General features: G+C 49.8%; 1 protein-coding gene across 1 annotated transcript in view; it reads right to left on the bottom strand.

Moving 5' to 3' along the window:
- The window catches only part of LOC113409645 (junctophilin-3), a 114,080-nt gene that overhangs the window by 66,650 nt on the left and 21,713 nt on the right, over positions 1–25,717 (bottom strand). Inside the window, exon 2 of the mRNA XM_026663792.1 lies at positions 12,974–13,751. Coding sequence (XP_026519577.1) covers positions 12,974–13,751 — 778 coding nt within the window. The remainder of the gene's footprint in view (positions 1–12,973; positions 13,752–25,717) is intronic.

The raw sequence follows: 25,717 nt of genomic DNA, 5'->3' as shown, positions 1-25,717 counted from the left end.
CTAAATCTGGTCTGAGCAGGAAGTTATCAGCTTTGCCGTGCAGGGGAACTTGACCAGAGAGGGCAGACCTTGAATGCCAACAATCGCTGATTATGTAATTGTTCTATCAAGGATCCCTTAAATGCTCATGGAATCCAGCTGGGGATCCTTGCCTTCCTGTGCCATTCATCCAACTTTCTGGCCTGGAAGTGGACGTGCTGGCTGCACAATGAGTCAGACGGCACCCATGTTATCCAGCCTGACAGCTACACAGTTTGTTATAAGGACAAGAGAGGAATAACAGCTGATCCTAATCACATCCGACTGTGGTATCTTCTGACCCCCTGTCAGTAAGAGGTGAGCTGTGATGGGGGGAGGGAGGAGAGAAAGATAGCAGAGGATAGAAAGGAGACAGCACTAAAGGAACTTCCTGTGCTTGGCATTTGCCTGAACACCGCTCTTCCATTTGTAACCAAACACACAGTGACCCCCTCACCTGAAACTGACAAGCAGCATGGGGGCCGGGTCTGAAAGCACGATAGGTATTGCTGTCTGCAGTAAATGCTCATTGTTCTGGATGGAGGGTGGCAGTTAAATGTAAGATAGGAAGGTGCAGAGAACCACTCTTCCCTCCCCCAGCTAAACGAGCCGGCCCTGCCAGTGGCTCCATGCCCATGCTGAGAAGGGCCCTGGCCTGCTCCACTTGCACTGTGCCACGAGACCCCACTGGCTGCCCCCACCCACCACTTGCTCCTCTCCAAGGCCTCCTCTCCACCCCCTGGCCCCACCCCCTGCTCCTCTCAGCCCCCTGGCTGGACCCCAGTGCACTCCGGCTCTGGGCAGTCTCTGCTTCCCACCACTTGTGAGGGCCCCACCTGTCTCCTCGGAGCTGAGCCGTCTGGGACTGGTGCAGAAGCCTGGCCAGTCTCGGCCAGGTGTGTGTGTGGGGGGGAGACAGTGCAGAGGGCTTGGCTGGGCCCCTCCAGGCAAGTGGGTCCTGAGGGAGCCCAGCCAGGGCAGCCCCTGGCCTGGCTAATCGCGGGCCGGAGCGATTCCTGGCCTTGGGACTAGCCCTGGCTGCGCTGTCAGCTCAGCCAGGCAGACCCAGTCGCCTCCCAGCAAGGGAGGCAGGGCTTGGGGGAGTGGGTCTGTGGGGAGTCTGGGGGGGGTGCTGGGCTGTGAAGGGGCGGGGAGGATCTGTGTGTGTTGGGGCACTAGGGAGTGGGGGTTCTGTGGGGGGTGCTGGGCAATTGTGTTGGGGCTAGGGGCAGGGGTGGTGTTGTGCAGGGCGCTGGGCATAGTGGGTCTGGGGGGCCTCTGGCCATAGGAAGTCTGAGGGTGTGTGTGGGGGGGCTGTGTGATGTGGCATAGGCCCACCCCCAAAGGGAAGGGGCACGCTGGCAGCACAGGGCCGGGCAGGCCATTGTGCATCTGGCAACTGCCGGTTTGTAAATAGTGCCCTCGCATTGGGTGGAGCAGGGCCACCCCTGCCATGCCATGCCCCATTGCCTCTGGCTGGCCCCTCTCTCTGGGGACTGACCTCCCTGCGCCATGCTCCATTGCCTCCATGGGGGCCCACAAATATGTTTGGTGCACGGCCCACAGAAGGTTAATCCGGCCCTGCTGCTTCCCACTCCCCTCCAAAGTGCTGCAACAAAAATGCCTGACTTCCCTGTCACTTGGGCCATGATGTCGCTTCTCTTGTCTGATCCGCGTCTCCCTCCCGCCCGTCAGGAGCCGCGGCTGGGAGTGGGGCTGAAATTGGGAGCAGGGCCGAGGCCGGAGCCCGAGAACCAGGGCCGAGGCCAGGAACGGAGCCACTGCCAGGAGCAGGACCACAGCTGGGGCTGGGCCAAAGCGGAGCTGGGGACTAGGTGGCACTCCCTCCCTGTCCCCCATGGGGACTGGCCTGGAGTCAGATCCCTCTTTGGGAAGGTGGCTGGTTGGTGGTTTTACTCTCTTTCCCCCCTGCACTAAGGAGCTGCAAAGGAAGGATTTAGCTGAGAAGTTGAGAATGCCACAGGAGACATCAGACAAAAAACTCCCCACAATGGTGCTACTTCGTTGGCTTTTTCCTTCCTCTTGGAATCTCTCTGGAGACTCCTGCAGTATCTCAGACTTTGTGAGGTTCTGGACAGAGGCTGCGGAGGGCTGGAAACCTTGAGGTAGTTGAGGAAATTAGAAGGAACTGGGATCACAAATGCCCTCATGTTCCGGGTCTTTTGGGTGCTGACTGAAGAGAGAGGGAATGGGGTCTCCTATGAGGGTATGGAAAGCCACTTCCCAAGAGCTTTTGGACTGGAGAGGTCCTTGGGACAGAGAAGCAACTGTGGTTTTAGAACAAGATGGATGACAGAGCTGCCCTTAAGATGAAAACCCCTGACTGATTCCCTAAGCAAGTGAGTGGGTGGGCGAAAGGACCAGGCCCTTCCTGGTATATTTGGGCCCAAGTGAGCTGTCACCACAGCAGGCTTGGGCGAGGAGTTGTCCCCCACCATGGACATTTCCTTCCCCTCTAACTGAGCTGCTCCTTGAATCCTGGAGCCCCAATCAGCAGTGGATAGAAGCATTACTAGCTGAGGAAAAAGCCAGGCTCTGCCTCAGAAACCTGCCCCCAAAATGGCCGTTTCCAGGGCTGCTGCAGGGTGGGGGAATTCCCACTCTCCTGGCACAGGGCCCATCCCCAGGCTTACACAGCTCCCTTTGCTGGGGTGTCCACCCCTCATTTGCCCTGAAGGGGTTAACGTAAGCTAAGAAGAGGGCCAATTAACCAGGCCAAAGCTGAGGGGAATAGGTGGCGTAAGTAATCCTCTGACTGAATAATGTGAGAGGCCAACTGAGGAAGGAGGAAGGGCAGGAAGTTGGCAGCAGAGAAGGGGCTGCAGGGAAGGAGTCTGCAGTCACTTCCTGGGAGAAGAGAGGTGTGTTTGTGGGCTACAGAGCTTAAATAGCCTGCAGTTACTCCCTGGGAGGAGGGAGTTTGGGGGCTGGCAAACCCAGAGAAGCGGGAGAGCCAGAAGGTGAGGAAAGGCTCAGGGAAAAGGCAGCAAGGTTTAAGATGGTGCAGACTTTGCCTGCTGATTAGAGGGTCCCTGAGCTGGAACCTGGAGTAGAGGGTGGGCCTGGTTTTTCCTACCAGCAAGGTTGCCAACCCTCCAGGATTGGCCTGGAGTCTCCCGGAATTAAAGATTAATCTTTAATCAAAGATTATGCCATGCAAAGAAACCTCCAGGAATACGTCCAACCAAAATTGGCAACCTACCTGCCAGCCACTGGGGAAGTGGCACCGGCTGGACAGTGAATGGGAAGACTGCCTGAGCCTGTTTGTAAGAAGAGACTTTGATATGCTGGAAGGGGAGGACACATGTGACTTGGTAAGAGGGCTAAACTATGAACACAGAGCATCTCGCCTCGCTGACAGCCAGGAAGAAGGCAAGGCATGTGGTGAGGGGCAGAAAGGCGGTGTCGGAGCTGGAATCAACTACTCTCAAGAGCGACCAGTAGGAGGCACACTAGTGGTGAGCAAACCCTGTGACATTCTCCCTTGCACAGGCCACATCCTTAGGAACACCTGGTTTCCTGCTCGCTTTCCACAGGCATCCCAGTACAGGATCACATAGTTACCCCCCTCTCACAAGCACATGGTCCCCTCGCTGCTCAGGCCCCATTCTCTAAGAACACTCCTCTCCCCGACTCACTCAGGCTCTGTCCCAGTGTCAGGTGGTTCCCAGTCCCTTTCCACAGGCTGTGTTCCATTAACATATGTGTCCACACAGGTCATTTCCCAGGACAACGCTATGCCCTCTAGTTTGTGCCCCTCCTCCCCCAATTCACAAGCTCGGGAGACAATTACAGCATGAATTATGAATGGCCGCGTTTCTCGTGCTCACTGCTTTAGGTAACAGCCGCTCTCGCTATTTAAAATAGGTCAGCGCGGGACACGGCTCGCTGCTGCTGCTCCTCAAAGTTGAACTTTCACGCTCAGTCAGTCTCCAACATCATATTTAACAATGACCCATTTCAGCTTAAATCTGTTAGCTACAAATTCCCCTCCACCCTGGCCCCAAATGGTTCCTCACCGAAGATAGGAAGCGGGAAATCCAGTTGTACGTGGACCATTGCTTTCTACCACCAGTTCTGATTCTTTACTGCTCTGCCGTCATCTGTTACAAAGATACTTCTGATGACACACACAAGGGAGTAGGAATGAACTCAAGAAAGAGCCCCATAGATAGCTCCCTGAGGCATCAAAAAAGCCAGCAGATATCTTAAGTGCAAGTGTAAGTACAGCTAAGTACAAATATAAGACCCTGTGCATAAGCTTTACAAAGAACTAGAGTAGCATTGTTATAACTCAGTGCACTGCCTGTAGTAACTTTATTGTAGCTTTAGAATGTTTTGGATTGTAAGTGTTCTGTTCCGTTGGTTTCATTCGGGCTGGATTTTTGAAGGAGACCTGTATGGCTCAAATAACCTTTTGCACCTTTCCATTTAACTATAGAGGGATTTTTCTTGCCTTCCAGCTTCCTTCTTTGTGTCGGAGTGTGCAGGCCTTCTTTGACTCTGTTATGGCACCCTGAAGTAGCAGCCATGCCAAATCTAAGGATTTTAATAGTCTCATCTTTGTCCGGTTCTTTTAGACTATCTTGCTCTTTTAAAAAAAAATATTTTCATGTTCCCCTTTCTAAAGTTGAATGTCATTATTATAGATTTTGGCCCAATTCCTCCGCTGTGGATGGCAAATTTAATTATATTTTCCCCCCATTTTCTTAGTGGCTCAACTATAATATATCTTGAACCAACTCCTGTGCCGTACTTGGGACTAACCTGGGAGTAGCATCACCTGTGGAGTAGTTTAGAAGCTGTTGTTCCGAGGAGCAGTTGGTTAAAGTATTGAGAAAATTCTTTCCATAAGACATGTCCTGACATGTGACCAGTTTATATGCTGAATATCTCCAGTCTTTGAAGGGTGTAGTCAGTGGTCCCTTCCATGAGTGGCTAGTCCATTCCAGGAATTAGGGAGACCCTGACTGGTGACAGTGGGCAGCAAAAGGTGTGTTGTTCATGCTACAAGATAGTCAAGGAGAACTACAGGGCCTGTGGGCATGCAGTAACCCCAACAAAGAATTCCCACCCATTACAATCAAGTCCTGTATCTTTTCAGCAATGAAGGATACTACATGACCCAGCTCAAAATCTTGTTTGCTTGGGCCCACCTGTACACTTAACCTATTGGAGTCCATCCATCACTAGGTGACAGAGGGTCTGGTGTCTAGTTCTGCTTCCTTCTAGGCTATGGAACTGTGGAGTAAAACTAAGTAGTGAAATATGAATGAAACATCCCATAATACAAACAGAAGGTTCTTCTGGGCACCACGGAAATGCATTCTAAGTAGGCTTGGAGGGATTCCATGTTTATTATTATTTTTAAATGAAATTCAATGGATAATGTCAGTGTTAATTTCCAAACACATAAGACCCGATCCCTTGCTCTGGTACCCCATTGACTTCATTGGAGCTACACCAGCATACAACAGATGTAAGAGAGTGGCGAATTAGAACCATATTCTTTCATTTTAATTGCATTAAAGGAAATCTGGAAAAGCTCCATCCCTAATTCTTATTTATCCAAAGTTTAAGTTAAAAACATTTTAAACAAACTTCCTTTCCTATGTTACCACTAACTCCGGTTTGTTAAAACTGAAACAATGTTGAGAATCCAATTGACCTGTCACTAGTTATGTTGCATTTTTACTTTTTTTTTCTTCATTTCTCTCCGTTTGAACAGTGAAATTCAGTGAAGAGATTTTCATTTTTGGCGACAGTTGGTTTCCCTTTCAGGTTCCACTTACTAACATTGCAGTGTCTGAACTACAGATGCTGCAGGGGAATGCTGATGATTTTAACAAAATTGTAATAAATAAAGATGTTTAAATAGATAAAAACATGAAAACATTTCTAATTGCGCTTAGGTTTTGTAAACTGTTTGCAGACTCTAAATTTTGGACCATGGAGTTAAGAATGGCCTGTTAAAGGCTGTAGAAGCTGAGATTCATAACATTCAGAACAGGGCCAGCTCTACCATTTTTGCCGCCCCAAGCCACAAAAAAAAGCTGCTCGGACTGTGCCACCCCAAGAATGGATGGAATACTGCCCCTTAGCATGTGCCACCCCAGGCACGTGCTTCCTCCACTGGTGCCTGGAGCCGGCCCTGATTCAGAAATGAAATCATACAGGGCTAGATTCTTAGCTGGTGAAAATTGGCATAGCTCCGATGTACTTCAGTGGAACTACACCGATTTACATGGAGCTGAGAATTTAGCCCATAACATTTCAAAGGAAACTTACAGGTACTGTCTGCTTACAAGGTAATGAATGTACAGTGGGCTAAATAATCTCCAAGGGTCTTGTCAATAGACAAGCAGTCTTCACACGCCAGAAACAGTGTTTGCAAAATAAAAAGACCACAGCTTTCAATTCTGAGTGAGGCCGTGCTCGCTTTCTTTCTGGGCCTATTGAAGAGCAGGCTAGATAACAGCTGAATGGGAAAGGTGTAGGGAGCAGTCCTACAGAATGCAGAGATCAGACTACCCATGGCCTCCTGGTAGCATTACTGTTGCTGGCTCTAAAGGGAGTAGGGGAGTAACCTGTCACTAAAAGTACTCTGTCAACGGGAATCTCTTAAAAAAATGACTATACCAGTTTCTGATAGACCTTAGCATGTCCTACTTTGTTAAAATTCCTTTACAAATGCAAAGGCTTGTGTTTACTCCTTTTTGTGATGGTTGGAAGTGTCTTTGGGGGTGCAATCAAAGGCAACACTCCCAGAAATATTCTGGCTCCTTTCTCTCTGTCTGTGTGCATACTTGCTGGCTGCCCGTTCACTTTCAGTTTTGACTTTGCTGCTGCCACTGTTCCTTTTGCAGAGCATGGGAAAGGGCACGCACTATCAAATAAACAGTGAAACCGACTGCACGCAAAGTGCTGTCAAAATGCACAGAGTAAACCAAAAATAGAGAGAACAATGTTTTCCTTCATGTCTTTCAGTTACAGAAATCCTAGGCATTAAGTGCAACAATAATGGGTACAAGATTTTCAGATGGGAAAATGATTTTTAAGTTAATGGTGTCTCTTTAAACAGCTAAAAGATATATAGCCACTGTCATCCAAAGATCTCAATATGCATAACAAACAAGCTGTGGTATATACTGAGTTCCCTTGACCCATTACTGAAATGCAGCCACCTCTGGGATGGTGTACATCAGCCATTTAACAATACACAGCAACAACAGCACAGTTCTGCACAAAAAATAAGTACCATACCCAGGTTGGGAGACAGAATGTAGTTGCCTAAGTTGGGATTTGTCCTACTGTTGGGGGAAATACTATGGGCTCTATTAATGACCAAGACAGGTCAGGAACTCAGTTTTGCATCTCACCTGAAAGATACAGGGCCCCCCAGTGAGGGGCATTGGTTCAGTACTAGGAGATGGGGTCACCTATGGAGTCATCAGCAGCCCTTCCTCCAGTACCTTGGGTTTGGCTTGCAAGCCTCCAAGCTGAGCACTGAGCAGGGCTGATCCAGCTCATTTTGCAAGATCTGACGAGATAACCACCTGTGGGTACTACAGCTGCAGATCCCATGTACTCACAGGGGGCTTGTTCCCCAGAGGGGCTTGCTCCTTGGGGGCAAAGCTCAGTGCAAGCTTCCTTCCATCCTCCATTCTCTTGGCCCTGGACTTCTGCTGCATTGAGTGTTTTGGGGTGGGGGAGAGCCAATTACAAACACAAGCACACTTGTTCAGTTTGATTTTTCCTTCCTTAAAAAAAAAAAAAGCTATAACTTTAAATGCCACAAGCTAATTGAAGCATCACCAGCTCTGAATTATGTCTCCTCCATCTCCAGCACTCCTGCGTTATTGGTCTTTCAGGACAGATCAATCACACACCCCGATCCACTATTACGAGTGAGTTATCACCATGGGATGAAGAATTCACCAGTGCTCAGATAAGGCACCTCCTATCAGAACAAAAGGCACAGCTTTTCTACTACAGCCAATACTTGTGGCAATAGTACATGAGATTGCTGGGGACCTGGGGGTGGATCAAACCACACTGACTGATCTGGACTTGCTTGTGTTCTACACTCCTTTTCTCTTTCTTTTCCAAACTTTGACAGTAATTTGATACAACACCAGTTAGAAAGTATCATCAAATGCAAATATGCTCAAAAAACAAGCCCAGGAGGCTCATTCACACTCAGATAAGAGATCCAGCCCACTTTCTGATAAAGCATTTTTAAGTGTCACTTTGAATACGAATGATTGAAACTTACAGTTTGTCTAATTCGGTTAGGGCTGGGTGGCACCAGACTTCTTTTCTTTTTCTCCCCCCTTTCCTTTCTAATTAATTTCATCTCACTCAGAAAACGGAGAGGAAACTCTACGCTGTAATAAACAATCTCTGCACTGCAGCCTTAAGGCACTGAGCAGTAATGTTAAGGGACATTTAATCAACAGAGGAGCCTTCTCTCTCCAGCCTGCCTCTCTTTTGCCTGGAGTAGGTTCTGAGTCATTAGGCTCTCAGGTAGATTTTGGGAACCAGCGAGTTAGCTGTGTATATCCGTCATGCGCATTTGTATAAATCTAGCTAGCTGGCTACAGAGAGAGGAGAGTTTAATTTGTCTCTGGAGGATCGCATTGTTCTGAACACATCATTAGCACATGTCCCTCCCTCTTCCCCACCACCGCTCCACAACCAAGCTTCCATAAGTCTAAAGATTTCTATTAAGACTGGAATGGGAGAGAGGGCACTGGCACAAGGAAAGGAATAAATGGAATTTCTCACGGGACGAACATAGGGTTGGAACAGTGGCTACTTAGCAAGGCTTTTCAAAGAGTGAGGAGACTGGGTAATGGGAAGTGTTAGATAACACTCCCCCATGCTTTTGCCTGGTCACGGGGCTGCTGAATGGGCTGGGAATCAATGCCATTATTACTTTATTTAAATGTGCAGTGTCCGTTGAAAGGAAAGCCAGCAGTAGAATATTAGAAGGGGTGGCAGGTCAGGATGGAGGAATATCAGCAGAGATATGGAGGGAGCCCAAAAGACTAGAATAGTATGGGGAGTGGCAGATCGGGACTGGGGGGCACAGGAGAGCCCAGGACTGGAACAGCAGGGGGGGTGGAGTGGGTCAGGAATCAGGGGCATTGGAGGATCTTTACGGGCATCCCACATCTGGAATAGCAAGGGGGCTGCTGGTCAGAACTAGGGTTCATTAGCACAGCTGTGTGTTGGAGCTGCAAGCGCACATGTGCTATAGATCTGGATTGTGGGACATTAGCAGAGATGGGTGGGCATGCTTGCACAGTACCCGTACAGCAACTGCTCACCTCCAGCCAGCTCTACCACCCCCATGCTCACTGCCAAGAACTCTAAAATTCACCCCTCTTTGATATACACAAGCATTAATGCCTGAATGAAAAAATGCAGGTCATGGTGGAGTAGCCGAGACCTGAAATCCAAACCACCATCAAACTGTTCTAACTTGGGGGGAAAGTGTGTCCACTGGATTTGAAGGGTCACAGCCTCCCCAGTGAATTCTCTAAGGTTCCACAGGGAACACGGGACTGAAGGATGGTTTTTTGCAGAAGGTGCGGGACTGGTACTGAGCAGCTCTGCGTTCAAATCTGAGTTCTATCGCAGACTTCCTGTGTGACCTTGTTACATCCTCTCTGTGTTTCAGTTCCCCAGCTGTAAAATGGGCATAATGATCCTTCCTTTCTCCTGCCCTTTGACTGTGTTGTCTATTTAGACGTAAACCCTTTGGTCGCGGGAACTGACTCTTCCTACGTGTATGGACAGCACCTTACACAACGGAGCCCAGATTTCAGCTGGGGCCTCTACGTGCTACTGTGATACAAGTAGTTAATAATAATAATAGAATTTGGCTCTAAATGTTTAAAGAAAGAGAAGGAAAGAGAGAGAGAGAGGGAGGGAGGACTCTTTTTTTCCCAGCCCCAGCATTCCCCAGGCTTTTTCAGAGTTCTGAAAATAGGATCATTTTTTCATATAAAGCTGAAGTGTTTTTTGTTTAGTTTGTTTTTTGGCAACATGTGTATCTCTTATTCTAGCCCTGGGATGGATATTTTCCAGGTGGCGGCTCCAGGGGAACATGGGGGAGGCACATAGGCAGAGATGAGATTTCCTCAGCCAAGTGACTGCAAGGCCATCATCCCTGCATTCCAGCAGCCTCTCAAGTGGGCGACGCTGCATTTCCGCCTCACCCTGATGAATGGGTTTTCCCTTGATTGACAGGAATTCTCTGGATCTTCCTAAAAGTCTCGTGGGCGGCACAGAACAGGCACTGAGCATAGCAGTGCTACGAGAAGCGTGAGATAAGGCACACACAGCTCCCGTACCTGAGATACCAGCACTATGCCACCGAGGTGAGCCATGCAGAGGGAAATAGGATGAGAGTGGGTAGGGCGGAAAGTAGGTCACAGTGAGGCCTTCCCCCTGTGCACCCCACCTGCCTGGCTTTGATAGAAATGTCCCGGCCACTGAATCATTGAAAGCATTGTGATCATCAGTGACTGGCATAGCATGCTGGTCTTCAAGGGGCTCTGTATTTAATCACGCGGCCTAGCAAACATCTGCCAATATGTACCCCAGAGCAGGTCAGCACTGGGAAAGAGAGAGAGAACGGGAAAACAAAGTCTGAGACAGAGAGACACACACACAAAGGCCCAGAGAGAAGAGTGGAAAAGGATGGATGGATGGATAGATTAGATAGAACAAACACAGGCCCAGAGAGAAAAAATTTCAAAGTGTAATTAAAAACTAAAACTGGGTCTTTCCCTCAGGTCCCTTGCACTGCTCTGTGATTAATAAGAAGAGCATCAGGAAGACAGTCTCTAGGCTGAGTGCCTGGTTTCCTGGGGCATGCAGGAATTCCTTGGGTACCCAGAGCCCCTGCTCTCCAAGCAGAGAAGAGCCTAGCAAAGGGCAAACCCTTCCCGGAGCTGCGGCTGTAATTAGGAATCTGTCTCTTCTTCCCTTTGAAATCTTGTTTATCAGGGGCAGCGAGAAGTAGATGGGAATCCACATGGCACCGGCTAGAACCCACCAGGTTTTTCTGAGCTACAGACCAGCAAGAAAATACTTAGGGGAGTAGCTTGTAGAGAACCCTTCTGTCCAGCATTAGAGATATGGTCCCCATTAATGCAGGGCTTTAGAACAGGATACAGAGGAAAGAAGCAGCAAAGGGGTTAATGACACCCAGCACCTCCTAAGTGACAGCTGTGTTGTCACTGTGTCAAGTGATGCCACTGGTAAAGAAATAGAGAGAGGAAATTAAACACCAAGGCCATGCCACAATATTGACAGTGAGGGGCATATTTCACATGCAGTGCCTGGAGACCAAGCTGCTTGGCTCCTGCTAGCTTTAATGGTAGTTGCACAGCTAAATCTCTGTATACCAGGCTGAAAGAGTCACCGGCTAAGAGGGTATCTGAGCCAGGAAACCGCGAATCACAGCTGATGCCCAGTTCCTTGACAAACAGGGATGCAGCTTCTCAGCCTTTGTCCTGCAGCAGGAGATGCAATGCTGCAAAACAGGGTCATGACCTTTGACCCCCTGTGTAGATATTGCCTCATTGGGTATTGGCGTGAGGTCGCCACCAAATGAACCTGGGGTTCTGCCACTGCCCTGACTGCCACAGGGGATGATGGTGCCACCAGTGTCACATGGGATAACAGCAGCACATGTAGCTATATCCCCTGCTGCCTGGGGTTTGTATATTAACTGAGATTTTGTTTTGCTTTCTTCACTTAATTCGACACCCAGCACCAGTTTTCTGGACCTGAGAACATCCTTTGAACATGCCTCTGGTGTGGCTGAGCTGCTGTGAATTTGACCTTTCACCTCAGGGCAGAGTTGGCTTCAGATGAGAATCATCTGTCCCGTGAGTTCAGCACAAACAATTGCCACCCTTAGCAAACACAGGGATGTTGAGATCTATGCAGAGCCGAATTCTAGGCTGGTTTAATGCAACCAACTTATCACATTTGTTCACCTTCATAGCTTTAGTTCCCTGAAAGATCCTCTCCATACACCTGACCAGGACTTTGGAACAAGTAATGTTGAGACAGCCCTTGAAGAATCCATCCCTGGTTTTAGATGAGACCCAGTTTATGCAGGGACAGGATATATGTTAGGTTTCCAATCTGGCTGCATATGGCCAATAAAACTACTACTTCTTTACCTTGATAATACTGGCCCAGATTTGCAGTCACACCCCAGCCTGTCCTCCACTTTTGCACAGACAGTTTTGCACAGGCTGCTAGAATTGGTCACCAATGCATGCAGGTGCCATATTGGTGCAGCAAACTGCACACATCAGTGTGGTGGTGCAAAATTGCAGTGGTAAGCCAGGGACTGAAAATCGGGTACGTTGAGCTTTGTGGCCTAACTCTGCAGCCACCTAAGCCCCGACCTCCAGATGAGTGTTGCCTGCATTTGGATTGAAGAACGGAGCCCTTTTTGTGCAAATTAAAGGCTCCCAGTTACAAAGCACTGTGCTGGGGAAGGGAGACCACTCGGCCAACGTGCTGGTTCAGATGGGTGGGGTGCCCTCACTTGTTGCTTTGAATAAGGTAACGCAGTCAAACAGTCAATTCCATTATTGCAAAGTTCAACCCAGGACACAAGGAGCCCTGGGTGACACTGAGCAGCTCCGGCTCAGTGAGAGCTGGAGAGCCAGAGAGAACCACAGGCTCTATCTGTGTCCATCAGCCCCAATACAGGATCCCCTTTCTAGCCATGAAGGTCAAACCTTGTCTCTCCTCCACCATGAGGGACACCACAGGTCACACAGAATACCATAGAGATCAGAGTCACACCAATGGGCTCTCTGCCACTCTGCCGGCCAACATCTCCCCTGACCTCCCCTCATCTCCGTAACGACCAGACATAACAACGAGGCAGCCTTACCTGGAAGCCGCAATCTCCGCTTTCTGCTTGGCGATGGTGGCCGCCCTCTCTGCCGCCTCGGTGGCCCGATCCACCTTCTCGCGGATCTTGCTGGCCCTCAGCGGGATGAGGTTCTTCCGCTTGCCGCTCACCAGGACGTTCTGTTTGTACTTCCCCTCCTCTTTGGTGCCGTCCGGGAAGGTCATGGAGCCGTAGCCGTGGCGCTTGTTGTTGGCCCACTCCCCCTCGTACTTCAGCCCATCCGAGCGCTGGCTGACCCCGAAGCCCGAGCGCTTGTCGTTCTTCCACTCGCCCACGTAGATCTCGGTGGTGGTGGCATCAATGTCGTCCTCAATGACGGACAGCTCGGCCTCGCCCTCGCCCAAGCTGATGGTGGAGTTGATGTCGCTGGCGGTGGAGCTGACGGTGCTCATGCCCGCCTCGCTCCGGAAGGAGCTCTGTTTGCTGCGCTGGCTGGCGAGGGAGCTCTTGGACTCAGACTTGCGCAGCTTGAGCCCGCTCAGCAGGGACCGCCGGAAGATCCCCTTCTTCTTGCTCTTGAGGATCTCGGCATCGCTGTGGGCCATGAGGACGAAGCCGCCCCTGGAGACAGCAGGGCTGCCGGCCACGGCAGGCGAGGAGTCGGGGTGCAGCGCCGTGCCGTTGGTGTGCTCACTGCGCAGCGAGTTAATGGATGTCCTCAGGGGCGACCTGATAACCGCAGCCATGCCGTAGGGGACACTCTGCCGGATGCCATAGCCTTGGCGCATGCCACCAGCCCACTGGCCCTGGTACGTCCCTGTGAACAGAGATGCCGGAGGAAAAAAACAGAGAGAGCTTGATTTACGCACTGCACCGAGTCCTGCCTAGCGGGTTGTATACAGGAGCATAGTAATCACTGAGCCATTTGTTACTGGGAGGATGGGAGCCCAGCGAAGGGCAGATCCAGAGCCAACCCCCCTCCCAAGCCTGGAGGTGTTCTTAGTCCAGGCCCATCTCTATTTGTGGGGGCAGCCAGTGTGTTGGTGGGGGAAAGAGGAAGAAATATCTTAGCAAGAGTCCAAGAATGCATTTCAGCTCCCTTGGGAGTTGGCCCGGAAATAATAGGAAACAGCCAAGGCACCACATCACATGGGCCTATCCTTCCAGGAATTGCCTATCACACCCATTCCCTAAACTGAAAGGAAAGAGAGCAGGGAGACAGAGCCTAGGAACTCTTAGCCTAGAACAGAGTAAAATCCCATCTCTTTTGGTCACCAGCCTCTGACAGTGATCAACGCTGGCTGGTACATTACAAAAGATGTATTTATATACATAGTGCCTTCCATCCAAAGAGCAGTGGAAGGAAGCAGCAATAGAGAAATAAAGGCCACATGCCTAGGGACCCATCTGGATATTACATTCAGAAATGTGCACCCATCTGCACTCCTGCATTTGCGAGGGCATTTACCTGGGTTACTTTCCAGGTATTTAGGAGTCTACAAGTATACATGGGCACTTGCAGTAATTGTAGGTGCAAAGGTATGTGCAGTTTTGAGGGCTATAAGTTACAGTCCCTGGGAAGGCATAACAGCTGTATTACATTTGTAAGTGTGCAGTACTCAGCTCGGGGGGCGGGGCGGGGCGGGGCGGGAGGACTGTCTTCCTGCCCTGAGCTGATGTTCATTCACGTCCTGAACCACTGGGATCAACCTCCTTTGTAATTTTATCCCAGGCATTTTAACTGCAGATCTTGTCTTAATTCTTAGTGGCTTAATCCTTTCTGTGCCCCGAGTTTCCAAGCTGACTGAGTGCACGATGAGGTATTTATGAACACGAGTAAACACTCCATCCTTGCTTTGCCAGCCATGAAGTGATAATGTGCATAGGGCAGGAGTTAAGTTTTTGCTAAGAAGCCATCCACCTTATTTCATAGAAATTTGAATCATAGGAATGGAAGGGACCTCAAGAGGTCATCTAGTCCAGTCCCCTGCACTCATGGCAGGACTAAGTATTATCCAGACCATCCCTGACAGGGGTTTGTCTAACCTGCTCTTAAAAATCTCCAATGATGGAGATTCCACAACCTCCCTGGGCAATCCCTTCTCTCAGGGTCTGATCCGTCAATGTGCTGACAGCTCCTGAAAAGTGCTCCGCTCCCTGCACTCCTTCTAACATCAATGGGCTCTGCCTAGCACCACACTGGGTACACTCAGCGCCTTGCAAAATTGGGCCCTTCCTTTGTACCATACTGATACCTACGCTGCAAGGGCTTCAGAAAATAGACTTGCTGGAACAGTGACCCCTCTCTGAACCAAACTGAAACTAAACCTTGATAAAAACGGCCCCGGTAAAACCCAGATTATGACCTCGGACTTAGTCTGATAAAGTCTTTCTATCCTCTCTGCGTACAGCAGGACATGTTCTTTTGCCCTTGGTAATAATCATGCAGAAATTAGTGACCTGTTAGGTTTCTCCTAGCCTATCCCTGTGGCTGGTGGAAGGTTGTTCCCTGCAATATTTTCCAGGGCTAAGTGTCCTGAGCAATAGGGCTTCTACTGCTTCTACTGTTAAGGCCAGAAGGGCTAATTAGGATGATCTAATCGGACCTCCTGTATATCACAGGCCATAGAACTTCCACCAACTCACACCACTAAGAGATATTTCCTAAAATGCAATCTAAATTTCCCTTTATTCCCTGTTATTGGAAATTCCCTACATAATTCTGCTCCTTCCTTGAAATCTAGGCTGCTCAGACACTTCTGGGCAGTTATGGTTATCACCTTCTCTTGCTCATCCTTTGGCCAAGCCTTACAGTCCGAATATTGTTGCCATCAGTTACATCAATTGTTTTTTAAATAGTCCTGTCCTACTGTATTTGTCTGCCTGAGTTGAAAAATGGAGTGGGGGAAGCCAGGTCTCTTATTTGCATTGCCTGCTTGGTGTGTTTTAGACGAGGAAAACAAAAAGCCCAGCCTGCCTCAAACAATTCAAACCGAAGCCCTTTCATTTTGGCCTCCTGGACGGTATTATTTATTTGTGGCACATTCACATTGTGAAAAACTCCTGTCCTGGGCTCTAGGGGCCAGACTGTCCAAGGGATTCAGGCACCTAAGGATGCTGCTAGGCACATACAGGGATTTTCAAAGCACCTCAGTGTGTTAAGTGTCTAACTCCCATTGACATCAATGGGAGTTAGACACCTGACCTGCATAGGCCTTGCCAGCTAATCAAAAATATAATCCAAATGAGTAACAAAAAACAAAACAGGAGATCACAGAATAACAGCCAGTCACGTCCTCCAACCTGAGACTCCCAAAGGAATGCCCCCACGCTCTCACAAGCACCTCAGTTCTCTTCAAACACTTTCAGAAAGGCCGCAGATCCAGGGCTACTTGGGACTGAGAGGAAGTGAATTCCAAAATGGAGGGGCCCGCATAAGAAACTACCTGCCAGCAGTCGCCCCCCTTACAGGGCTTGTCTACATGGTGACATCCAGGAAAATTAATCTGAATTAAGTGAAGGTGTGAAATTGAAGTGAATTAGTTAACCACATTAACCACAGTGTGAACACCTTCATTCAGAATTAAAGTGGTCTTAAATCAGTTTATCTTAATTCACTTCCAAAGTGAATTAAACTAAACCAAATTAAGTCCGCTTTAATTCTGAATAGCAGCATCCATACAGGGATTGAATGAGGTTTAATTAATCCCCTTCAAATTCACACCAGTAGTTAATTCAGATTAATTTTCCTGCATGTCCCCATGTAGACAAGCCCATAAACCAAAGTGGGGTTCCAATATGAGCACCTCCGTGCTGGTCACAATCAAGTCAATGTGGCACATGGAGAGAGGTGTCCCAGGTCGGATGGTCCCAGGCAATTTAGGGCTTGATAGGTCAAAACCAATACCTTAAACGGCAGCCAGTGACGATCACAGAGCACTGGGGCAGTGTGATTGGGATGGGCTATGGCATTTAACAAATGAGCTGCTGTGTTCTGCACTAGGATTAGCCCGTGAGTGGGTTTAAGGGGTAGCCCCAATTAGAGCACATTGCAGTAGTCCAATCCAGAGGCGATGAGGGGATTTCAGCAATGAGATATGAAAGAAAAGGACACAGCGCTGTAACCAGATACAAATGGGAAACAGCCACCCTGGCTACTGATGCCATTTGTTCACCTGGGAGCCACTGGGAATGTAACCAGCCCCCCATACTGTGAACGTCAGTAACAAGCAACGGACATAAACCTCAGCCAAATTCACTGCTTGCTTCTTCCCAGCACATCATCATCACCTCCCTTTTATCTCGATTCTCAGCAGCACTCTGTGAGCCGGACGAGACAGAGATATTAAGCTGACTGTCATCAGCACGCTAAAAGCATTGCAGCCGTACCATATCTCTCACTAACGCCCCAATCCAGCAGAGCACTTAAGCATGTGTGTAACACCTGCGTAGTCCCGTTGACTTGACTGAAAGCTGGATCAGGATCTTACTCTCCTTAAGAGCCCGTAAGGACATTGAGGAAGAGAGGTGACAGTAGTGCACCCTGTCTCAAAGTCGCCAGAGAAGTTGGATGCACTTTCTGCTTCTGCTTTCCTTAGCCAAAGGTAACAGATTTGTGCTTTGAGCTTCCACAGGCTGATTTATCCTAAACAATTGGGACTTGGGAGACCTGGATTCTAATCCCGGCTCTGCTGCTGGCCTGTTGGGTCACTGCCCTGCTCTGTGCCTCAGTTTCCCCATCTGTACAATGGGGCTAATGATATTGACCTGCTTTGTAAAGCGCTTTGAGATCTACTGATGAAAAGTGCGAGAGAAGGGCTAGGTGGTATTATTACCCCAACGTGTGAGGATCAACAGTCCTTGTAATTTCATATTGCTCATCCTTTCTATAAGACCTTACTAGGCTATTTGCCACATAGAACTTCCAGATTGGAAAGTCTGGTAGGTTCTATCTAGTCCTTCCCCTAGAGCCAGTGCTGTCTATTTTCTATAATAAATTAAATAATATATAATAATAATAATTGGTACTTTCTATCTAAGGATTTCAAAGCATTTGATCCATGGACTAAGGCACAAATAGGTTTGTAGTAGAAAGAGAGAGCCTGAGACATGAGGCCTGGTATGAGGCCTAAGGCCTGAACTGAAGTAGTCCAGCCCTGCTGATATAAAGCAAAGTTAGCAAGAGTCAAGCTATGAGCAAAAGTCAGGCCCTGTTACAACGCATACCTATTTGCAAGTTCACAGAACTTGGCAAGAACAGGGCTAGTATTGCAAAAATGCAAATCCTCCTAAGAAGTGCTAGGCACAGGACACTCACGTAAACACATTGCAGAGCACCCCGATACAAGATTATGGTGTAAACACACTCCCCGAAGATGGTTCAGGGACACGCCGACCCCTCTGAAAGATAAGGTCAGGATGACAGGGTGCTGGATAGAGATGTTTTGCTCGAACCTACATATACAAGATAAAGGGTGGTAACTAACCACGTCAGAGGGGCAATTCATAACTTGTTTGTATCAGTGTATAAAAGAGGGCTCACAGGTGTCTTTGTCCAGCCAAGGGGGGGAATGGAAAGTCCCGTCATTCACTGAACCACATCCATTGTCACAGGTGTACATGTGCTAGTGTAACTGTAGACACTGATCCAGGGAGCTAGGACCATACTTCGTGGTCAATAAACCTGGCCGAGTGCCTTCACTATAGAAACCAAGTCTGTGGTCTTCGGGGCAGTTCGATCGGAGCCTGCTGTAAGGGCTCTCTAGCCAGAGCCAGCGCAGCACACAACAAGAACACACACGCAGCCAACAACTGAATACAAGGTTAATGCTAATTTTTTCCCCAACACTAACGAGCTGCTCCAAACAGCCATTTGTGCCTCCAGTTAGAGGAGCCTCCAGTTAGAGGTTTCAATTGGAGATGAGCGTGCCAGGGCTTTTCTGGTTGCACCCAAGTTGTCTGGGCACCAAGGCGGTGTGATCTGGGGGGGGATGCGCACCCAAATGGCATTTTCAGAAGGCCCCCACTGGGGCACATGGGCTGCTCCAGGGGCTCAAACGTTAGTTGTTGCAGAGGCATGCCTGAGCCAGGAGCAAAAATGAAGCCATGCAAGCAGCAGCCCCTCACCGTCTGCACTGTAGTCAGAGAGAAAGGATCCCACCCAGACTTACTCCAAGAAGGCACAGGGAAAGAGTCAGCGGCAGACAGAGGATTTACTGAGGGTTTATTGGATTAGTATAGGACAGGAGGGAGGAGAGTCAGGATTATGGGTGCGGGGAGAGGTGGGAGGGAGAAAGTGGAAAGGTCAGGGTCTCATGTTGGCATTTGGGGGTGGGAGGTTCAATGAACAGAGAGAGAAGCTGCATGTCAGGGCCGTACACCATGGGTATGTCGACACGGCCATAAAAGACCTGTGACGTGTCAGTTGACTCAGGTTTCCAGGACTCGGGCTGCAGGGCTATAAAACTACAGTGTAGACCCTTTCCCCCTCGGGGGTCTGAGAGCTCGGGCGCGAGCCCGAACGTCTACATTGCTATTTTTAGCCCCCAGCCCAAGCCCCGTGAGCCCGAGTCAGCTGAGTCGGGCTCTGAGATGCAGTACCGCAGGCTTTTTATCGCAGTGTAGACAGACCCCATGAAACAGCTGAAGAAAAGGCGGCTAGTGCTCTGAGCAGGACATTAAGAGCCTCAGGCCCCAGTTCATCTCTCTCACACTCTGCTTCCCAAGGCTTCCCGTGGGCCCTGAGATGCAGAGAACAGCAGTGCCCTCTGGCCATGTCTCCTCCTCAGTCCTGATGTGACCCTTACCACGGGGGCTGGCACAGGGCCATTTTGGCTGTTCACCACTGATGGGAAAGGTCCCTCATGCAGGGGGTATTCTTGGGGCCTGTCTGCCCTTTACAGGTGCCTTTATGGCACCAGCGGGATGTAAAGGGGCCTTAGCACAACGGAGATTGGCCTCTTGGGGTCAGCAGTTCAGTAGCAGAGTCAGGAAAAGACCCTACCTCTTACTGCTAGCCCTCGGCTGCATCCACAGGACCACACTGCTATCAAGGAATGCTCCTCACTTCAGTATGAGTGGTATATCCAAGAAGCCTAATGTCAATTCTGTTCATAGTTACAGCTGTACAGGTACCGCGCAGTCGCTCTCTCTCCTGCATAGCTGACTTGGCAGTGAACTCCTCCCTGGGTTGTTCTTGCGGGAGAAAGCTCTGGGGAACATGATCAGGGAACACCCTAAGGAAAAAGGAGTGAACTCTCCCCAAGCCCTCTTCCCCAAGCCTCAAACTCCCTTCTTTCAACCCTAAGGATCATAACCCAGCCACATAGCCTCTGGTCCCTGCTTCCTCCTAGAAGCAGGATTGAGAGCAAAATAAGATCCTAATTTCTCTGCATTCCAGGCTGCCTGGCTCCCGGGTGCTGGTCTAGACCCATCTTTGCTTCCTTCCTACATTCTCAACTGCAAGAGCGAGTGCAGAGGCGGATGCACACACTGTCAGTGCAGAGAGGGGAGATGAGGAATAAGGCACTGCCTGGCACAGCTACACAAGCTGTAGGCTTCTCTGCTCAAGTTCTGAACTCTCCCCCTCCCATCCGAGTCACTTGACTCAGTTTCCAACCCCACACAAGTCACTTGACCTCTCCGTATCTCAGTCAATCCCCAGCTGAAAAATTGGATTAAGCCAGATAATAATAAAAAAAATCCAGGTCTGTGCTGAAAACCAGAGGCTGCACTGAAGAGCAGAACGAAAAACTATCAGGGAGCGACAGAGCAAATCTCTGAGGGCCCTCAGGGAGCAAATTGGTTGCACCAAGTTACAGCAGCTGTGTATTTCTTTATCAACGTGAAGGACCCAGTGAGACTGCAGCCTGTTTTTCCAGAGATGACCCGGCCAATGTGTGGCCTTAAAACACATTTCCAGAACTGCATGTGGCTAGGAACAATCGTTCTCTGCTCCTTAGTGGGTTTGGTTTGGTTTTAACCAAACCCCTAGAGAATGGGAAGACACAAGACCAGCTTTCCCACCCAGCGGTTTCCTTCTGTCATGCCATTCCTGGCGCAGCAGAGAGTAAAACACTAGCTGTATCACCCTACCCCCAGATAGTAGCTTAAATTTATATTGTTCCATGGTTGTTTCCTTTCCCGTTGGACACAGGCACCCTGGATTTTGCTACTGGGGACTGGCTGGAAAGCACAGCTGCCAGCATCTCAATCAGCCTGGTGGGTGGGAACGCGTAATGGCACTAATGAAAAAGAGCAAATAAATCAACTGAGGCTGGGAGTGTGTTTTGGGGGAGCCAAGCTGCCCCTCTAAATGAACATTCATTTCTTTGTCAAGATTCTATGCGTTTTAGAAAACCTAAACATTCCAACATCTGGGCGTGAACAGAGGAAGGGTGCAGCCTGTTACTCACTGCCATATGATCTCTCGTCACTCCCTACCACCCTGCTCACATGGCCCACCCACCAGCTTGACTGTCACCCCCTAACATTTGCAAAAATATGCACAAAGTGTCAAATCCAGTTGGCTAGGAGATTGTTGGAAATGGAGCTCTTCATAGGAAATCTCCTGAGATTTCTCTAGTTTTCATGAGAGGCCAAACCAGGTTTTTGGACAGCTACAGAATTGGGGAGCTGCAGAGGGAATGCAAAAATTTTCCTTCCCCTCCCCGCCCCCACTTTCCCTCTCTGTAACTCGGGTCCTGTGCTAAGCACAACTCGGCCAGACAAAAAGATCAAGGCCTGCGACTTTAAAATGCCTTTTATGATTTGTACAAAACTCCCCAGCCAGGCTCTCTCCTGGGATGAGCTGTAGTGGGTGGAATTCCAGAAAGATCCTTTTGTGGGGAAGTCAGATGGAGGAGTTGAAAATTAGGCTTAGAGTTGGAAGCCAGCTTGACCCTTTACCAGGGTGTGGCTGCTGCTGCCACATGATGAATACAAAAGGAGCCTAGCGGTCTCTGTAAACAGATTTTACAAACATAAAGCCTGATCCTATGCGGTGCTCTCTGCCATTGACTACACAGCCGCCCCCCCCGCCATGCATGGCAGAGGGGTTGTATATGGAACCAGAATTTGGCCCTTGTGAGGGGATGTGTACCCCATGCAGGGAAGGAGAGGGCTGAGGTGCGTGCACCTGAGAGGCCAATTATGCTGCCTAGCTGCACCTGGAGGATGGGCCAGGCATTCTTAAAGATAAAGCCCGGCTGGGGAAGGAGTTGGAGGGTGATTATAAAGAAAAGCCATACAGATTAGAAAGAGGAACAGGGAGAAGGAAAGAACTTTGCAGTCCATCTCTGAATAGTAGAGCATGGAACCCAGAGAGATATGGAGATGCCCCCAGGGTGACGCATGCTCCAGTGGTGAGCCCTGACAGAAGGGCAGGACTTGGACCTCCAGGGAAGAAACCCAGGAAAGCAGTCAACAGAAGAAGAGCATCGAGCGGGAGTCTACACCCTGGGATGGGCTCTGATGGGAGAGCTCAGCAGGGGTGAAGGAGACTCCTGGAGCAGACTTGGGAGAAGGCCAGCTGACAGGCAGATGGCCTTAGGATTGGACTGTAGTGAAGGACCCACAGTGGGGGCAAGTCTCCTGTGGGGTAACTCTTGAGAGTCAGAGTTCTGCAGAACAACAGAAAGCTGGGGAGGATCCAGGACGGATTAAGTTTAAGCCTTTGTGAGTTTGGTGAAAAGACTCCAGGGAGGAGACCTGGGACCACTGCCCTGACAGCCAAGTGGGACGGAAGGGGAGCCTTGGAAGGGGGAAGATGACAGCCTGATGATTGGTGTAGTGTAGGACACTGTCTGTTAGGGACACAGATACCCTGGAAGGGGAGAGACTTCAAAGTGAGCTGGCCAAGGGGGATGTCAAGTCACGAGAAGAGAGACCACCACGGGGCTGGATTGACTGTCAGCGTGGGGCACTAGAGAGGAAGAAGCTGCTACGCCATGCCCAGCACTGAGCCAGACCGTCATCGGTGAGTCAGGTCTTCTACACCCTATGTATAAAATTCCAGAGCATTCCTGCTGCCATGCAGTCATCTCTAGGGTGGAACATGCCCTCCGTCTGACAGCGCACAGCAATGCTGCCCAACAGATTGGGGCAGGAAGCGGAGAAGAAACCAGCAGGATTTGGGCCGATGCTGGAACCACTCTCCCAATAATGCGAGATGCTCCGGCCCTCTAGAGAATTTGGGTCCACACTGCCCACCCAATGTGCCTGCCTCCTGGGGCAGAATAGCCAATCGGAGCTGTTGCAGGCAGAGCTCTCTCCCCCCTCCCTCCCCACAGCCACCAGGAGGGGAGGGGGCACCAAAAAGCCCAACAGCTCAGGGTAGGTCTGCCCCCTCCTCCCCTCTGGCCTCCTGTGAGCAACGGGGTCAGGACAGTCCCTCTGCTCCTCCCTTCTCCCTCCCTGCAGCACCTGGCCTGGGCAGGGGCAGAGGGGATGAAGAGCCCCTGGAGCTGCCACCCCGAGCCTAGAAGGAGTGGGGGGGACCCTGCTGTCCCCCCAGCCTGGAAAGGGGGGTGGAGAACCCCAGGAGGAGCAATGGGGAGGTAGAGGGCTGAACTGATGGGGGCAGAATTAATGGGGTGGGGATTGAGGGAGCTGAACTGGTGGCGGGGTTGAACTGATGGATGTGGGGACAAAGGAGGGGCAGAATTAATAGCTGGGCAGGGGACAGCTCTGGGGGTGAGAGCTCTGTCTGCGGGGGCCAGAATCACCTTATTCAATAAATCTGGGAGAGTGGGAAACACGAATTGTCTCATACACTGTCTCTCCCGCTGGGGATGGGCAGGGACAGTTTGAAAATCAAATGACAGACCAAAAAACACAACATGGTCTTTAAAATATAGTCGGCAGGACTGAGAATCCTATATCCAAATGAAACTGCACGGGGAGTTTTAGGTATGCCGAATGGGCTGGTGTTACCCAAGACTGGAGAAAAGGCAGGACACTTGGGCTGATCCCTGTACCCCACTATTGCAAAATGTGCCATGGGATTATTTCAGGGGCCCAGAGGGCCCCCTATTGCCATGCTGAGATAATGGTTCAGTATTGATAAAGGATAAACCACCACTCACTGAATTACTGGCAACTCTTCCTGCAGCTCCCAGGTTATTTGTGATGGTCTTTCATTGACCTAGCCTAATCCCGCTCATATTTCATGAGAACTGACATGATTACACCCCAGAGCAGTATGGGAAACAGTTCTGAACCAACATTGCTAGCAGGCTATCGGACATGCCAATGGCACAGAATAACCAGAGGGTAAGATCGCCCCAGCCACCCTCCCTTGCACTGCTAAGCCACCCCAGACCACTCTTTGCACTGGGGTCTCCTGCTAGAGTGGCCATGGGTTGCCCTGCCAGCCCCGTGGCTCCCATAGACATGCTGCTCTTGTGCCAGGAATTATTCATTCGCTGGGGGTTCCAGGTGGCTGCTTTGTGGTCTCTTTGCACTGGCATATCCAGTGCAAAAGGGCAATGGAGCAACCATGAACCAGCCCTGTGGGCTGGAATGCTGAAAGGAAATGCTCTCTTGCTACATTTTTTGTCAAAAGTCCAGTACTTACTTTGATAATACAACTAGAGCAACAGCCATTTGCTTTGTAGCACTTTCTGTGTAATCAATCAATGCAAAGTGCTTCCCGAAGCATGAACGGCATGAGAGTAATGGAGTGAGTGCATTTAGGAAAATGCAGCGTCCATTATGCGGTCAGCAGCATCCCATAGGCTGCCATGGACACCAGGGCCATATGGTCGGGGCTAATGCTCGATGACAGTCGCTAAAAGAACAAATGCATGGAAAGAAGGTGAAAGTTGGGAATCCGAGCCAAGGAATCCCAACCACCGCCCTTGTGAAAAGAGCCATGGGAGTCAATGGGAGTTTTGCCATTCACTTCAGGGGGAGCAGACGCAGGGCCAGAATGAATACATAAGCAGGCCAGATTCTAATTTCACGTGTGTTGGCTTTCCAGGAGAGAGTGTGTGTGTGTAAAACATTTTGCATTCCACTTCTTGGCTGCTGCCCCTCCCAGTGTCAGAAAGTTGGTGCGGGGTCTCTGCACTGGGGTGAACATCACCCTGGCTAACAGCATCAAAATGGAGGAAGGGGTCATTTTTTCCCCACTAGACCATCATAACCTTATATCCCCTGTCTGCAGTCCCCTCTAACTCTTTCCCTCTGACGGCTGAGTAATCCTGGCTTCTGCAATCTCTGTTCCTGTGTCAACAAGCAACCGGCTTCTGAGAATCACAAACTAGCCGACAAGGAGCTCTCACACGCGCGCACACACACACACACATACACGAACCGAAATAATTTGGGAAGATAATTGGAGGTGGGGGAAAAAATTGACATGCTGAAAGATGGATTGCTGAAACTATTCCTCCTGACGATTGCAAAATCTTCAGCTGCATCCACAGCAGATGGAGTGCAAGAGAGGAAACTGACTCACTAGAAGTAAAAAACGAAAAGATGGTGGGACACGGGGTGGGGGGAGAGAAGAAAATGGCTGGTTCTTTTGCTTTTCTTTTTATCCAGGAGGGGAAGGATGGTGAACTGCCCGCAGCAGGGATCCTAGTTCCTGCTCTGGGAAGGAAAGAATTAGATGGTGTGTACATTGAAGATACAGGAAATAACAGAGATCAGCCGCTCCAAAGGCTAAGGCCAGATAACAGCCTTTGCCAAAGGTTAAAGAGGCGCTGTCACCTTGGGATCTGCGCCAAAGACAGGCAGCATTTTTTAATCCAGTGCGACCTGGGAACAAACCCTTAGTAG

This window comes from Terrapene carolina, unplaced genomic scaffold (assembly GCF_002925995.2).
Source record: "Terrapene carolina triunguis isolate 2854851 unplaced genomic scaffold, T_m_triunguis-2.0 Scaffold33911, whole genome shotgun sequence".
NCBI classification, from domain to species: Eukaryota; Metazoa; Chordata; order Testudines; family Emydidae; genus Terrapene; species Terrapene triunguis.
The sequence above is the reverse complement of the archived record's forward strand: the minus strand, read 5'-3'. Positions and strand labels throughout refer to the sequence as shown.